Source organism: Lynx canadensis, chromosome A1 (genome assembly GCF_007474595.2).
Source record: "Lynx canadensis isolate LIC74 chromosome A1, mLynCan4.pri.v2, whole genome shotgun sequence".
NCBI classification, from domain to species: domain Eukaryota; kingdom Metazoa; phylum Chordata; class Mammalia; order Carnivora; family Felidae; genus Lynx; species Lynx canadensis.
Window position 1 is genome coordinate 189,787,042 of NC_044303.2, and position 17,680 is coordinate 189,804,721.

Genomic DNA, 17,680 nt, shown 5'->3' on the forward strand with positions numbered 1-17,680 from the left:
TTTGTAAATCTCTTATTACCTTTTCAATGGAATCATTTCCTTACGAGAATAGGTACTCCATTTAAAACAAATTTTCCATGGGAATGTACTTCATAATTGAGGAAGAGAGTTACCAGTGTTTTATTTTATTCCTCTCAGGTTTTCAAGCAGATTTAGGAGGAAAAGGGGGTTTAATTTCCTCTCCTAAAAAGAATGATAAGGCCTGACTATAATTGTCTGCTTCTATTCACAGAGCAGCTCCATGTATATGAGTCAAATTGCTCTAGAAACTAGGCGTCTGGGCAATCATTCACTCTTTTTTTGTGTGTGACTTGAATCAGTGTCCAGGAGACACAGTTCCACTAATACTCAGGGACACAGATAGTTATCTACAGCCTTCCCTTAGCTTTAGTACGGGAGAGGAGTTGTAGCCTCTGTGTGTGTGTGTGTGTGTGTGTGTGTGTGTGTGTGTGTGTATGTACCACCAGAGTTCCTGTGTGTTATTGGCTGCCGGGTGGGGGTCGGGGGGACACCATGATGCTGTCACATGCGGGGTAGTAATATGGAAGGGTAGTAATATGGGGCTAAGACAATGGCCTTTCAAAGTCAGTCAAACAAGGTTATGCAGCCGAGCTCTATCCCTAATAGGTTAGTGTCCTTATGTGAGCTCTTGGCCTCTCTCTGAGCCTCAGTCCCCCATTTGCGATATGGGCCCATTATGATGAGACTTCTTCCCAGGTTTGCTGAGAGGTTGCAGAAGGTAATGCAGTTAGAGCACTGGAAGCCCTGAGCACCAGGCCTGTCGTATAGTAAACACTGGGAAAAAATGGTTTTCCTGGGAGTATGACTAAGGGTAGCTAAATGGAGTATTGTTTTACTTTGCAGGAAATTATTCTGAAGAGGGCCGCTGACATCGCAGAGGCTCTGTACAGTGTCCCCCGCAACCACAGCCAGCTCCCGGCCCTCACCAACACCTCGGTCCACGCGGGAATGATGGGCGTGAATTCCTTCAGTGGACAACTGGCTGTGAATGTCTCGGAGGCGTCACAGGCCACCAATCAGGGTCAGGAGCCTGTTCCTCTCCCTCCCCATTTCCTTGCCCCTTCCCAACCTCAGAGTGCTCCCCACCCCCCACCCCGACCACTTATTTGGCATAAAACAATTTTTATTTAAAAACATCTTTTTCCGAAAGGGGAGATTCCTAGTTTCTGTGTATCAGATATTACTGTAGAATTTGGGTTATAGCGCTCGCAGCTGGCAGTCTGGTTCGGGGGCTAGAAAGGAGGCATGCATTTAGCCATCTCTCCATCTGACTTTTCACCATAAACCATGAATGACAGATCGCAAAGAGGGTTGGAATTAAAGTTCTGAGGGGCCAAAGCACATCATCCTCGCCCAGGGAATAGGAACCTGTTAACTCCAGGGTACATCTCTTAGATTGGGATTTATTTCTGCTCCAAAATGATAATTTATAGGCCCTGCATTGCCACTTCTCACGGCCCTGCTAAGTATTTATGATCTCCTAAGAAATGTGTGTTTTGCTCGCTTCCCATTTTAATCACAGAGCTAGCACTACCAACCCACACACATGAATCACCCAAGCCCTTCCCTCTGGGATGTGGCAGCGGGGCAAGAAACAGAGCCCTTCCTTTCCCGAGGCTCCCAGGATTGCCACCCTCATCCCGGTTTCGCCCCCACCCCTCAGGTTTCACCCGCAACTCAAGCAGCGTGTCACCACACGGGTACGTGCCGAGCACCACCCCCCAGCAGACCAACTATAACTCCGTCACCACGAGCATGAACGGGTACGGCACTGCCGCCATGTCCAACCTGGGCGGCTCTCCGACCTTCCTCAACGGCTCAGCTGCCAACTCGCCCTACGCCAGTAAGTAGACTTGTGTGTCCTGCGCTTCTGCGCGTGTTGCTTGGTTAACTGGGCGTCACGCTGTGTGGCCCACTGTGTAGGTCTCCTCAGTCTGAGGACCCCCACCACTCAAGGGGGCCCCAGGCGATGCTGTGAAAGGTGCCGTTGTCTCTGCCCTCCCTTGCTCACCTTCCTCATCCCAAAGTCTCCCTCTTGGCCAGAACTGTGCTGCAACCCGAAGCAGTGGTGTGATGTCATCGCCAGGACCCAAGCTTCAAGTCCTGTTGCAGAGGGGTCTGACTCCTTCTTCTACCAGTCACTGACCGGTGGCCAGGGGCAAGTTCTCTCCTCTCTAAGCCTCAGTTTTCGCATCTGCAAAGTGGGGAAGGAACTAACACCCATCCCGTACAGTTGTTATGAGATAAAATCGTGCATGTGATGAGCTTGTCCTGATGCCTGGCCCACAAGAGGCACGTTCAGTAAACCTGAAGAATCATGATGATGGAATCATAATAATAAGTTATGCTGCTACTGCAGCATAGTCCCAATAGTGTAAAACTTAAAATCTCTCCCTTTAGGAATATGACTCCTTTTTTTTTTTTTTTTAAATGCTTGGAATTTTTCTCCTCTGTGCTTGATGTGTACTAAAAACAAATAACAACAGACCAAAAAAAACAAAAACAAACAAAAAAAAAAAACCACTTTATTTTCCAATAATTTGGCAAGATGAAAAAAAAACACACACATGTACAAGAATTATTTTTTGGTGCCATGTCCTTCCTTGTCTTAAAGAAGTTGAGCTTAAAGAACGTTTTGGTGCAACATTTAGATTGTATCTAAAGAACCTCAGGGAACTGGCATCTTTACTTATAAAATGTCCTGGGCTGTGTTTCTACAGTCTCTTTATCTGCCTCTGACGATTTTTACATAGATAACCAAGTTTATCTTGGACAGTGTGTGTAACTCTTCTGTTTTGTAAAATGAGGCCAAACTCTTAGACATTTGTGGAATGATAGAAGATGTGTTGTTAAATGAAAGAATATTCATTATTTTTTAAAAACGAGTCTTGGCTAAAAAAAACACAAAAAACCTAAAAACCACACTGTCTCTAATATTGGAAATGTAGAGCCTTCTAATCCTTTGAAAGGAGAAAGATCATTCTTGGCTTTTGAGAGTGGTTATTTCTGAGAGTAATACTTAGAGCCTTTTCCTTTCTGGGTGAATTTTTATGCTCTGTGTGTGCTAAATTTTATATTTCCACTTTATCTGTTTGGAATCAGCAGCTTTTTGAACATTTATAATTTCCCCAAATAATCTGCATACATTATGCCTGCCTACTCAAGAGTCCGTGTTTGGGACCAGTTTCACATTGGATTTTGATTCATCGAAAGGTTGTTTCTCATAGATCTATCATTTCAGTGTTCTCCCATCTACTCAATCAGAAAATGTTTCAATCATGACCTGAAAATTAAAAGGTGGCATTCTTAATTAAATCAATAAACTAATTGCTATATGGTAGCAATTCAATTTAGGGGCTTGGATTGCTGTCTTCCCAAGCCGGTGCAGACACGCAACAACTTCAGCCCGAGATTGCATCTGTCGGACTGTGAAACTTCCAACGTTTAATTTCCATTAATTGATTTCCTCAGTGCTCACAAATATAGTATTAAATTCTCAAATAGGCTCTCAGATGGGATGGTTTTATCTGCATAAATGCAAATAAAACAATAAACACAAAGCCCAGCTGATTTGAATTTTTGCTTCCATAATATTTAATTATTCATAAACCACTCATGTTGAAAAATTCCAAACAGAATAAAAAATAAAATAAGACATTCCACTGGTGAACACACTTTCTGGTGTGGTGGCTGATAACTAATAACGTTATAACAAATGGAGCTGCTTGACTATATTTCACCCTTTCCTCTGTTAACCACCCCCCTCAAACTCCCCACCTCTAAATACACATAATGATCGCATTTGCCAACGAGATTAATTGCCTTCCTCAGTGAACCAGCAGGATTTCAAGTCTACGAATATTTAAAAATCAAACCTCCAGTGCAGGAGTTTTGCAATTTAAATGGGTGTTATTATTGAGCGTATTTTCACATTTACAAATCCTAAGAGATGTATAAAAATGCTGGCCTCATTAAAAGAAAAAGTACAGTTTAGAAAATGTTTGTGAAAACTCTGAGGATGGCGGCTCTGTGTTCTGCTCCGTAAAGCATTCGCTGCCTTTGGATTGTGTAGTGCCGAGGGCTGATTACAAGGGGTCATTTCCCCCTGATGGCAATTGCTGCCTATTTCCCATTTGATTCCCGCTTCCCTAACTTTCCACAGCCAAGAGGCCAAGGGAAGGCCAGCCACCTACACAGCATTTTAGACTCTCTGGGGGGGCTCATGGGAAGGAGACCTTTTCCCCTGGTTATCTGTTTCCTTTGCAGGGTGGTGTAGTAGAAAGGACACTGAATTTGGTTTTGGTTCCTGGCTTCCCTGCATTCTAGCTATGGCCCTTGGGCATGTCACTAAACTATTTTCTGAGACTCAGCTTGGTCGGTTTGCTCAGGTATAAAAAGGATGTAATAGGCCCCAATTTAAGATTGCTTTGGCAGTGACATAAGATGAAAACGACATGAAGATTCTTGTGAATGATAAAGCAGTATGTAATGTTGATTACATAACGTGAAAAATAATACAGTAGAAGGAAGTACTTAGAATTTCAATGAAATGCCTGAAAATCACTGGGCAGGATTCATACTTGTCCCCAGGAGATGGAGGAAATAGAAGGTGAGTGTATGAAAATACTGGTCTTGAGTGGAGAGGACTCACTCTGTACCAAATCTGTCTCCTGAAGTAACCATGAGACTATTAGCAGCTAGCGAGATATGGATGGCCAGGCTGAAAGGACCGTGTTGGTAGAGAATGTGCATCTACCAAACTCATGTCTCCAAGCAACTAGGCTTTCTCCCTCTCTGAATTGCCAAAAATCTCCCATCATCGATAATCCACATTCCCACTACTACTAGACTGTGAGTATTTGCATAAAGCTCCTATCCTACTGCCTATTAATTCACAAGCATTCATGTACAGCTCCATGGGGGATAGAAAGAATTTTGAACTTTGACTTGTAGTTTTGCATTATCCACAAATGTTGCTTGTGGCAGTCTGTTTGTCCACATGGCCTTCCACCTACCCTTCTTCCTCACATCTCTCATTCCATTAGTGACCACGCTGTCTCAGGCTGGCCTCCTCCTGCCTCTTATATCCCCAGCCACTTTGCTAGAACCTTAGTTCAGGCCCACCTGGAATGCTTCCCTTGACTCCTCTTCCATGAAGCTTTCTTTGGTTCTCTTCCCTGCCTCTGAAGAATTGGCAGGCTCACCTTTGTCATTATTTTGTGCTACTCTATCCCTAATGAGAGCACTTTTGTTTCCTGGCCTGGGATGCCCCAGTGCGTAGCACACTGCTCGGCACATAGTAGGCCCACAATAAATACATAAAAGACCACCAGCAATGAAAGTACTCGGTACAAGTACTAAGTGATGAAATCAGACAAGATCCCAAGAGTTCGGGAAGGGTCATGCTGGAAGGGTGGCCTGAGCAGGGTGGCTGGGTGAAGGGCCTCATCTCAAGATGCCAGCAGAGGCTGATTTCTCCTTTCCCATTGCCCCACTCAGTCGTGCCATCCAGCCCCACCATGGCCTCCTCCACAAGCCTCCCCTCCAACTGCAGCAGCTCCTCGGGCATCTTCTCCTTCTCACCAGCCAACATGGTCTCAGCCGTGAAACAGAAGAGTGCTTTTGCACCAGTCGTCAGACCCCAGACCTCCCCGCCTCCCACCTGCACCAGCACCAATGGGAACAGCCTGCAAGGTAAGCCCCACCCACGCCAACAGAATGCCCTGACTTCACCCCCTTCCCCCGACCCCCCAGGGCCTGAAGCAGATGCGTCACTGGTGCAAGGGCATCAGCCTCGGGCCAGCCTGCTTCTCTGTGCCCTCCTTTCTTTTGTTCCTTTGTGTTCACTGTCCTTGGCCCTGGGCCCTAGCCCCTAGCCCCACGCATCCCTCCTCTACTGGAGTTGCCTGAGCAGTCCTCTTTCAACTCCAGCAATTCTGCTCAGGCCCGGGATTTGCTTGAGAATACTGTTTCCACTTACTAATGTCATCATTTCTCTTTTCTCCTCTTTCATTCCCTGTGGTCGCCATAATCAGACCAGTCTTTTGTGGACTCTAGCAAGTTCTCCACTGCAGGGTCTCTCCCGGGACTGGCATTCTCCTGAAGTAGGTCACTCAACCTTCCCTACCTGTTGACTGTGTCAGCGTGAACGTATGTGGGGCTGATCACGGGGAGTGGGTGAGCCGTGGCCTGACCAGAGCCCTGAGGTTAGAGCATTATAGACCAAAGGCCCAACACTGACTATTGGGAACCAGAACCCCCAAAATATGACTAGAGTATTCTGGATCATATTAAAATTGTTCAATATTTGTCCCCATCACGGAATATGGAAAATAAGAGTCACCAAGAATTGAGGTGACCTCTCTATTCATTGAGGAAAAAAAAAACACCCTTTTTAAAATGGGTCCACTGTGTCTTACATTTTTCTCATGTCCTGGTACTGTTGACCTGCACAAGCTCATTCATCCCTCACAGCAGGAGCGTGTGTTGGGCATTCAAAGCCCCTACGTTATGGATGAGAAAACTCGAGGTTAGGGAAATTATGAAATTGCTTGATTTCTGGCAGTAGTGTGTGGCCAAAGCTGGCTTCAAACTCAGGCTCAAAAATTCATCTCCTCTTTCTGTCTCCCAAGCAGTTTATTACTCAGAGGGGGGTAAAAAGGATGCATCCAGGATTCCTAAGGCATCTGGCAGGGAAATAAGATCAATAAAATAATCAGCTGCCATTTATTTAGCACTGAACCGTGTTTCAGGCGCTGTGCTAAGCACTGAGCACGCTTTATCTTACTTAATCCTAACAACTTCCTAGTGAAATATGAGGATATTATGATCTCCATTGTACGGATGATAAAACTGAAGTTTAAGGAGAGTAAACACCTGCCTAAAGGCACAGCCCGTAAATGGTGGAGATGAATATAAACCCCAGCAGAGTCTGCACCCCTAACCCCCACACAGCTCCCCACAGTGCCTTCCTTCATTGGTTGTCATGCCATCTTCACTGATGGAGGTCAGCCATGGGGGTCGAGAGGGGTCAGGAGGGTGGCATACCCATCTGGGATTTCTCAGCTCTGTTTCTTACACACACACACACACACACACACACACACACACACATTATGTGTATGTATGTTATGTATATGTATATTGTTTATGTTATTTATACAGAGTATACATGTACTCGGTACTGGATGCTTTACATTGATATAATCTTATATTGATTCTTTCAAAGAAACTATGAAGTCAGTACTATTCCCTTTATATAGATGGGTAAATTCAGGCCCAGTTTGCTCAAGGTCACACGGCTATAAATAATAGAGCCGAAATTGAACCCAAACTGTGTGACTCCAGAACCTGAGCTTTCTAATTACTCTGCCTTTCAGACTCCATACAGGCTCTGCTAAACATTCTTCAGAAACCTGCTGGCAAAGCTGCCCAGCACAGCCAAAGTCATGCCCAGTAAAACATGCTTGTGTCCCTCCCTTGAACATGCATTGGCAAAGCCATCTTCGAGGGCAGAGGAAAAGAATCTGACAATGGAACTACATTTCAGACAGTATTATTCACAATGCGTCGTGCCCACCCCTACAAAGGGGAGCTACCCATTCATACAAATCTGACTCTTTTTCAGCTAAAAAGAATGCTTTGTCACCCTCAGTACACCTCCGGCTGGCAAACTAAGGATGTAATGCCTAAGTATAACTTCTAGTTTAAATAAGGATAAAATATATGGAAAGCAGAAATCTGCCATTCTTGAGTTGCTTATCACCACCCTCGTTAAACATAGATTTGATATCAAAATAAGGTAGAATGGGGTTTGTAATCAGGAGCTGACAGGTGGTGCTTGAGAAGAAAAGGCCCATAGCTCTTGGAGGGTCAGTAGCTGTATTACTGGCCAGCGGTGACATAAGCAGGTAGCCCTTAGGCAAGGCCAGGTCTCTTCTTGCCGTGTAGACCAAGCAGGGAGCAGGAAGGGACTCAGCCCAAACTGCAGAATGTCCTGGATTTAGGGGACATCTCTCTGCTACTGTGTGTGTGCGTGTGTGTGTGTGTGTGTGTCCGCATGCATGTGTGCATGCACGTACACACATGCACACGTGCATGTACAGGTGCTCTTAAGTAACAATGAAATGGCTTCAAAACAAGGACTCATACAGAGTTTGTTCATTTGTTATCCAGGGCATTTCTAACCCAAGTCTTCACAGGCTCCAAGAGTGCAGAGACCATTCTCCCCTGTTATGATAAGTGGCTGAATCACCATCTCTCTGTCACATTTCTCACTTATGGCTGCACAGTGGGGAGGGTTCGAGGTGAAATTCAGGGCCACACTTTGTGCTGGATTTGCTGTTGTGGACGACATTGCCCTTTCCTTCTAATTCAGCATGTGTCCAGGGGTTTCTTTCTGCTGTTTTTTTTTTTTTTTTTCCCAACACAGTCATGTACCAAACATCCCTACCTTTGAGGGATGCCAGGGTAGGAGGTATGAGTAGAGAGATTCAAGTCAAATTAACTGACACCATTTTCCTCTAAGCTGTCCTGTCCCTGTTCCTGCCCACTCCACTCCCAGCCGCCGCACTCACCAGGGCCCCCATGACTGGAATTGCGCCTTGGCCCTCTGTACCCAATGCCTGTGGCCTGAGGTGCGCTGTGCCACTGTTTCCCGGGAGCTCCTGCCTGAGGTCTCGGAGTCTCCCCTGACAAAAGGGACGCTGGGACGTGGGCTCCTACACCTGTAACTGGAGAATGACCTCATTGTTAGCTTTCTAAACTCTGCTGGTCTGTGGAGAAAGGGCATAGACGGGTTACAGAAAGGGGTGGTGAGAGCCTCTGAAGTGTGACCTTCCTCCTTCTCCTTTTCATTGTTATAGTAATTTCACGTGGGCTCTCCTAGTTCAGAACTGTGATCATTAAGACAGGGCAAGTGATGAAAGTGTTGATCAAGCAAATTGACCATATAAACAAGATCAGAGGTGACATGTTTAGGCTGTTGAGGGTTTTAAAGACCTGTGTACCCCCAGCTACCACTCTACTAATTGTACTGGTTGTTTGTTTGTTTTGCCAACTCCTTAAAGGCCTTTTTCTCAGCAGCCCTGTCATGGCCTCCTCTAGTGACTGCGTGTATGTTTATTCCCCAACGAACATGCACTGCAGTCTCCCATGATGGTGATGACGATGGTCACAGCCGCTGGCATGGGAGGGCTTGTTCCCAGCCTGGCTTCTGCATTATATCATGTATTCTTCCCAGTCATCCTTGATGTAGGCTGCTCCTTGTCCTCCTTCTACAGATGCAGAAACCAAGCCTTAGAGCCAAGATGGCTCATCCAGAGACACACAGCTAGGAAATTGGAAGAGCCTGGGGTCAAAAGCCCGGCAGACTGATTACTGTGTGAGCCCCTATGCTATGTGGCCACACTAAAGTCAAGTCACTGGGTGAGGTCCATGTGGACTGCAGAATCCTGACCTTAAAATCTTTCCCTGGGGTAAAGGAAACATAACGCCACAGTAAAGCAGGCAGGTCTGTCTGGGAGAGGCTGGGCACCCACCTGTGGAAATTCAGAGGAGGGGAAGATTAGGGGGAATTCGGAAGAGCCTCACAGAGAAGGGTGCCGTTGAACTGGACCTTGGAGATAGGGCAAGGGGGACTCAGGCAGAGGGAGATGGGGAGGGGGCATCATGTCAAGCAGAGGATTGAAGATAACTGGAGCTAAAGAGTAATGTACAGTAACCAGCAAGCCACTCGGCATCCCGGGGCACAGGGGCCAAGAAGTGGGGATAAGGTTAAGCAAGGAAGTCATAAACTCCATTCTTTACAAAGATTTTATGATTCAAAGTTCCTACTGCGATTCCAACTGGCTTTCTTTACCAGGTAGATAAAACCTTGGACAAATTACCATATGTCTGAGAAACTTTTTTAGGATAAAGCAAATCTTATCTCAGCACTTCTGGAATCTCAGAAGATATACTATTAAAAAAGTGTAAGTGTTATGGTCAAACAAATCTAGAAAGTGGTGCTTACTGAATCCCTGTCTTGGAGAGACACAATGTACCTAAGTTTATTAAAAGCTCTGAGACACCCTGCAGTTAAACAAACAAACAAACAAACAAAAAACAAAACAAACAAAAAGTCTTCTATTTAGTTCTTTAAACTTATTTGCCCAGAGAACCCTTTTCCAAATGTGAAGACCAATTAACATCCCATGGAAAACTTTGGAAAATGTGGCTGTATTTTGGATTTAAAGAGAAAATGCAGAGAAATCTTCTCCGTTCCTATCTAGGTAAAGTCGTTGATGAATACTGATCCTGACTCCCCAGGTGTGTCTATTTTCATAGGTCAAGGGTTCGAGTGACCCACTGTGCCCAGTCATTGTCCTGGAGAGGTCCTCTCCCTTCTCCTAAAGCTTATGCTCCCTAGAGCATGGCTACTATGCAATTTCAGGCCTCAGAGGACTTCATTAATCAAGAGAGAGGCAGCCCCAAGGAGGCTGTCACCATGCGATTGGACCTCCCCCCAGGGTAGTGATTTTAAACCCTAACCATGTCCTGGACAGTCTCTGCAGTGAAAAATTAAAAACAAAAGACCAGAGTGATTTCACAAAAATTGTACCCATGCACTGAATTTTTTCTTTCCTCACCTTATTATAGCTTAGGCTGGCTGGCCCTACCTGATTCTAGATATCTTGCAGTCCCACAGCGATCGTGTGGAGTTGTCTTTTGCGCCGTGTACATGCTCAATTTGTGCAAGATATTCCCCCTATTCTGTTCCTGATTAGCTCATAATTCCTACACATGTGGTGGTTCGAGGAAGACCACATTCCACCCTCACTCCAAACCCTCCCAGCTCTGCAAAACTTTTCATTTTGTCTTTGTTCTTACCAAAATGTGAAAACCCTAATGAAAAATGCATGGCCTTTCAAACCAATAGTTTTCTGAGCTTCTGTCAGAGAACATGATCACCCTGCCGCCGGGGAAAATGGCAGAGCCACCTCGGTCTGATGATGTCCTGTGAAGTTTGGCATGTGTTACTCTCTGACAGTGTTGTGTCTTTGTGGAAATCTTCATGGTCCCCACTTGGGCGAGTCAGTGTGCCAACGGCTTTTCTGGAACATTCCAAGCCTCAAACACCCATCCCTCTCACCCACGTAAGTAATCTTGAGGATTGAAGCACAGATACAGGAAAAACAGCTCCTATAAACCCAGGAGCTTCCCTGCAGTCATGCAATGGGATTACTTTATAAAAAGGTCTCTTCACAGGTATAGCAGCTTACAGACTACAAACAGCGATCTTGTCCTAAAATGTATTCATCAAGAAGTGTTCTGCATCTGGAGTTTAGGAAGTCACAGATGAGATGTAGGGAGCTGTGACCCCAGTGTTCTATGCAGAGTGTTGGGTGCAGGTACATACAGGTCTTCTTCTGGAGAGAGATTCCATGGTGTCTACTAGGCTCTATGAGAAGTCTGAGGGCCAACAAAGGCACGGTAGGAAGGTATGGACAGGCCAAAGCCTCCCCCTAGATACCCTCCAATATGTCTGTTTGTTTTTAATTTTAACTGTTCGCTAACATGTATAAACTGGGATGTTTTGTATTTTAAAACATTCAGATCTCCATCTTCTCTTGAAAGAATTCAGAAAAGCTGGTGGTTGTGAGCAGGCATTTCTGCACAGCAGCGTTGGGGGAGCCCGCTCTAAAGAAGGCATGCCCTTGGCAGAGTCGCTTTGATCCCTACCAGGGCACATCGCTCACTTATGTTCCCAGTCTGGGCTCCCAGGGCATTGGAGTCTGCACCCCCTGTCATCCAGATTAAGAAGCACTGTTAGCTATGGACTAGCACATCAGTTAGCTTTGCTTTATAACTTTTAATGGGGCCCTAGATTGCTAGATCTTTTTTATTTTTTTGTTTTTTGTTTTTTTCCTTCTGGCCATCCAAAATTAAAAAAAAAAATCCTGATGTTTTCAGGGCCCAATTAATAAACTTAATAAATGTTGGCCAGACCCACTGACCAAATCAGCAGGAAGTTTGTCAGTTGTCTGCTTTGCTTTGCATCGTATTGACACTGCCTGAGCTACCTGGCTGGCTGTCCAATAGGGCACTGCCCTTTAATGCCAGGCACACAAAGTAGATTTTGGTGGAAGGCAAAAGTAAGATCTGCTTCTCTTGCCAGAGGCTTAGAACTCCCACAGAAAGACCTGTCTTTAATAAGGGTGCCGGAACTCACCTCCAGCCTAGATGAAAGATCCTTAGGGAGGCAGAGCCGGGCTGAGCTGTCACAGTGCAAAGAGCCCCTGCCCCCTTGCCTTTGGAGCTATAGCATCTTGGAGTTTCAAGTTAAGGCTTGGGTTGAAAATCTGAGCTCCCCGTTTCAGTCAGATCTAAGGCTCACTTGAATCTTAGGGGGACTGCTTTTCCAACTGATCTCGAATCTTTGGGGGTTTAAGTTGGCCTGCATTTGGCAAGAGACACTTCCTGTTTCTAAGAAAAATGGCTTATGAGGGCTTACGAAAAGACTCCAGGAGCTTTTGGACTGCAGAACGGCTCTTGCAAAACAACATTTGGATGATTTACGTGTATATGAATCAGAAACATGTGGATTAAATTTCCCTGTGAATACAGATGGGTTTAAAAATTAACGGAAAAAGTGTTTGGCAAAATACATTTTTTAATTGAATTTAAAATGTTGGGGGTGGGGGAGGGGAAACAAGAGGGGTGTGGGGACTGCAGGGCTCAGAGGCTCACCTAGCCTCCCTGTGTCTGCAGCAGGATTTGTAGTAGTTGGGGTTTGCTTTAAAAAAGGCACATTCTTTTGGACATGAGAGTTGGGACACGAAGAGAGCCACTTCCTAGACTCAGTCATCACTGACAAGGACATCAATTTAAATTTAGAGTTGCCAACAAAAAGAAAGCAATGACTTTCTCTCTCATCTTTGGAAGCAAAAGATGGCTGCCTCTTGCTTCTAATGGACACATCGCTCTTACCCCAAAATATTTCAAAGTTGCCATACTGTTTTAACTTTCTTATAGACATCCCTTCATTGCCATACTGTTTTAACTTTCTTATAGACATCCCTTCATTCCTCATGCTCCGCATATGAAGTATGCTGTATGGGGTGGTGCCTTTTTGATGTAAGAAGAAACACAGACCAGAGATGTTAAACAATTAGCATGAGGTCACACAGCTAGTTTGGCAGCAGAAGGGATGGGTTAAAAGTAATAGCAGCTAACCTCTATGAGGTCTTTACTGGAGCTGACGCTGGGCCAAGCACCACACATATGTTATTTTATTTAAATCTCCAACAACCCTAAAAATATCACTGCCCTTACAAATACCGTTAACTGCATTTTCTAGCTGAGGAAGCAGAGGTTCAAGGAAACAAGTAACTACCTCTGGGAGACATACTCAGAAAGCAGGAAAGCCAGAGGTGGAACAGTGGCCTGTCGGATTCCGTGCTTTTCTAAATACCACTGTGTGCGGGCTTCTAACTCAGAGCACTTCCAAAGATTTTTTGATTACCCCAAACTGATTTCATTTCCCCCAGGATCTCGCCCCAGCTTTCCTAGGCTATAATTTTCTAAGAACGTGGTCAGACCATTCCAGAACCTTGAGTGCAGCAGTAGTATAGGAGACATCCTGCAGGTTCATGCAAACCTGCCTTCCCCTCCTTCTCCACGTTTTCTCCCAGCTTCATATTCCCCAGAACAAGGCCTGAGGTGGCTGGCATTTCCTTCTCCCCGGTATGAGGGATGAAATATAGGCATTCAGATTGCTGTTCTAGTATTCAGTCTTCGCAAATAGCACAGAGCCGTGGGATGAACTAGTTTTTTATTTTATATTACGGAAGTCACAGGGAGGGGCAAAAAGAGGGACACACTGGAAATTCTCACTAGTTTGCAAGGTTTGGGGCTGCAACTTTCCCAGCGATATTCAAACTCTGCAACTTTCCAGTTATGTTTTAAGATTGAAATCAGATTTGGAGGGATGTTTAGCATCTTCTATTCCATTAAAGACACATACACAGGCTGACTTATCATTTTTAATAAAGTACATGTATATTTTATAACAAAAACTCATTCCAGGGGAGATGAGAGCACATTTGTGACTAATATTCAACCAACATAGTGGTGTGTGGGTGTTTTTTCCCATCTTTTTTTTTTTTTTCCTCAGTGAGAATTTTGGCTGCAAAACCATTGACTTTTGTCTTCTTTTTCCACAGCGATATCTGGCATGATCGTTCCTCCCATGTGAAAGAATTGCCTTGAAGAATTTTATTAATGAAGAGGTTGGATTCTGCTACAGAGAGTAATCTGATACAAGTCCCCGAGTGGAACTTTTAACTCAGGCCTTTTTAAGAGGAATCACAATAACTGCAGATTTTTAAACAAACAATATCACCGACCTTGCAAATACTGAAATTGGAAGGGTTCTGCAAGTGCAGTGTTGGTTAAAAGTTGTACCTCCCAAGTATTTGGGGGATATATTTATTCTGTGTTGATAAAAGCAAATCCACTTTTTCATTTTCTTTCTTTTTTTTTTTAAGCTTAACTCTGCAATCATTTGTCTTTTATAAACCGTAAAGCTGTATACAAGGGACACTATAAATAAGACTCCATGTTTTAATTTATGATGTTTTTAAAGCTGTGTAAAGGGAGAATGAAGTGGTGATATTTACAAAAAAGTAAAAAAAAAAAAAAGAAAAGAAGAAAAAAAAAAAAAAAAGCTTGTATGGGACAGAATAGGAATGCCAGTTAGATTTTTTAGAAAACTAAGGGTCGGCTTTTGCGCCTTAAAGCATATCAAATGGTAGTTAGCTCAGACAGTGCATTTTCAATATCTAACTTAACATGCCATCCCTTAGCAGTGCAAGCTTATTTATCTCTTTTGTATTGTTGTCTTAAGTAACTGTGTAAATAAATGCAGCCTGGAAAGTTAAAAAGTGATGTAAGTGATCACATTTTTCCCTTCTACTCAAAAATCCAGTGCCTCTAGACAGATTGTTAAAACTGCATATTTAAACCTGATATAATTCTCTCTTTTACTTATGTCAACTTCTTCTGAAGCCAATGGCCTCTGGAGAGCTTGATGGCACACATACTGTGTGAGAATCCCCTATGAGACTGCACGGAACAGGGTCCAGGCACAGAATTAGAATTCCACATTTTGCCCTCCAGTCATCAAGCCAAAATCCTACTCACACGCCGCCATTTGCAAGTTTAAATTGACTCATCCTAAATGCTGACTTCATACCAATCCTCCAAAAGCTGACAAAAAGCAACATGGCAGGTATTTCGGATTTCCCATTTGAGATGACACCTCTATCGGTGACCCCTCACCGTTTGTAACATAATAGATTAGAGGGACAGGTTAAGTGCTTTGGAATTCAGAGTAAAAGGAAACTGGGAGAAAGGAGAAGAAGGTTGAGAGCTCCAAAACATAGTTCTCTGTTCTATGGAATTTTTGCTCTCATTATCTGGGAAGTGTTCTTAAAAGTAAGAATAAATAGCAAAGACGCAGCAAAGCTCTGAGGATGCGTTTGCCTGATATTTTTTCTTTGCTGTTGTGTTTTGTATGTAGTTATAAATACTGTAGATTTTTTGTGATTTTTGCCAAAGTCGTCGTTCTATTTATACATTTTAATGTCTTAAGACAGTTTTTCAATATCACAAAAAGATTTTACTGCATATTTTGCAAAGAAAAAAAAAGCTCACTACCTTTAGCTTGCACATACTTGCAAAGTTAATTAAAAGGCTTTTTGTTTTCAAGGGGATTTTGTAAAATATCCATATAAATAATGTATTTATCTTTGGAATTTGTACATTGCTTTCCCCTTCTTCCTTTTCCTCCCACTCCCAGGTTATTTTATTGTGTACGTTTGCTATGTGAAAAGTGCGTATTTGTTTGGTCACCTACAGTTGTATTAGCTGTTTCAATGTGATTTTTAAACATTTCATTTATAGTTATTTTTAGTTTTGTTTTAAACCATGCTTCAATTTTTTTTTATTTCCACCCAAAAGCCATTGTCTATTTTTGTATTATTTGTAAGTTAAGAAGTTTTTTCCAATATATGGCAAAAAAAAAATAGTAGCATATTATTCTTGTAGCATTTAGTTCTGTAGATTAAAAAAATGTATCCTTTGCTTTGGAAGCTTACAAAAAAAAAAAAACCCTAATGCTGTTTTACTCTATTAATATGCATGGAATCTCTCCCTTTGGAGTGACGCATTTTGTGCATTGAATTTCGGGGGAGAAACTTCATAGAAATCAATGAACATACTTTCTTTCCTAAGTCTGCTTGTATATTTCCTCTGTCTTTCACATAAATATAAACCAGCAGATTGGATGCCTTAACAATGCAAATCATATTCATTTCACTTGTACATTGTAACTGTGCACCAGAACTGTCAGTCATCACTAACATTCTAAGAAAAAAGAAAAAGAAAAAAGAAAAAAAAAAAAACAAAGAAATGGAAAAGCACAAAAGAACTGTTTTGTTACCTTAAGACAATGTAACTTTTTCTAGTAGAGCAAGAAATTTACAACAATGCTGCAACTGTGCATGCCCCCATATGGATTTTGCAATGGTTTTCACTAGACTGTCAGAGTGCGATTTTTATGGGTTGGGGCGGGTGGGGGAGGGGGGTTGTGGGAGGGAAGGGAGGGGGAGGAAAGCTGATTTTTCAAGGTGAGAAATAATAATAATGATGATTAATAATAATAAAAAAACTGGAAAATGTAAGCAAGGTGGACGCATTGCTTCTCGGTACTCAGAAAAGTTGTCTGAATTCGTGTGGTAAGCGCTGGCCTGAAGATGTATACAATTTAAAGCCATATTTTGTCTGGTGAGCCCCTTAACTGTTTGTGAAGGAATGGTCAGCCGGTGAGGTGTCCGGCTCAGACCCTGACAACAAACGCCACCCATCTGTCAGCCATGTGTAGTGGTTAGAACTTTTCTTGAAAGTCCAAAGAGCCTTTAAAATGTGTATAATTTGTATTCTGTTGCCTCTATTTATATTGATTAGATGAAAAGATGTTCTGGCCCTCTGACCCTCTTTCTTCAACACAAAACTTCTACAAGTAAAAGATGTTCCCCTAAATACAGAATATGGCTTTAAGAGGAAAATGAAATAGAGAATTAAGATTTCAGTTTTGGGGGAAAAATACAGCTTCTGGATGACTGGATTGCCTAACACGCCCTGGCCTCACATTGTACTAGGATGCAGCTTAACGAAGTCATCTCTGAGTCTACTAACCTTTCACCTTCCTATCAAACTTTTTGAATAGACACACACTGTACAGTTCAATTGTTAGAGAACCTAACTACTGTAGAGATTGTTATAATTTTTTTTTTTTTGCAAAAATTCAAGCTGTAAAAACTTTTCAACTTTCACAATATTTAATTAAAGTTACTTCCTGTCTGTGATGGCAGCTTCTAGTTGTGTATTCATTTCAATAGTTCAGATGAGCCAAAGTCCAACATATGTAGAAGGTCTGTGTTTGCAATTACTCAGACCAGTGTTGACACCCAGAGAGAAGAAATCTGGGTAGTCCTGAGACACCCACGCTCTTTCTTTGTAAATCCTTGGGGATTTGCCAATCTGGGAATGCAAATTGCACACGCACAGCGTACTGCTGCCCTCTGGCGGCAGCAGATGGATGCGCACATGTGCACAC

At 43.3% G+C, this 17,680-nt stretch overlaps 1 protein-coding gene across 3 annotated transcripts in view; it reads left to right on the plus strand.

Annotated features, from left to right (window-relative positions):
• The window catches only part of EBF1 (EBF transcription factor 1), a 390,388-nt gene extending 373,923 nt beyond the window's left edge, over positions 1-16,465 (plus strand). For all 3 annotated transcript variants that reach the window (XM_030328392.1, XM_030328402.1, XM_030328416.1), the window contains exons 13-16: positions 865-1,042; positions 1,685-1,864; positions 5,521-5,715; positions 14,226-16,465. In XM_030328392.1, coding sequence (XP_030184252.1) covers positions 865-1,042; positions 1,685-1,864; positions 5,521-5,715; positions 14,226-14,257 — 585 coding nt within the window. In that variant the 3' untranslated portion in view covers positions 14,258-16,465. The remainder of the gene's footprint in view (positions 1-864; positions 1,043-1,684; positions 1,865-5,520; positions 5,716-14,225) is intronic.
• Positions 16,466-17,680: the final 1,215 nt, after the last annotated feature.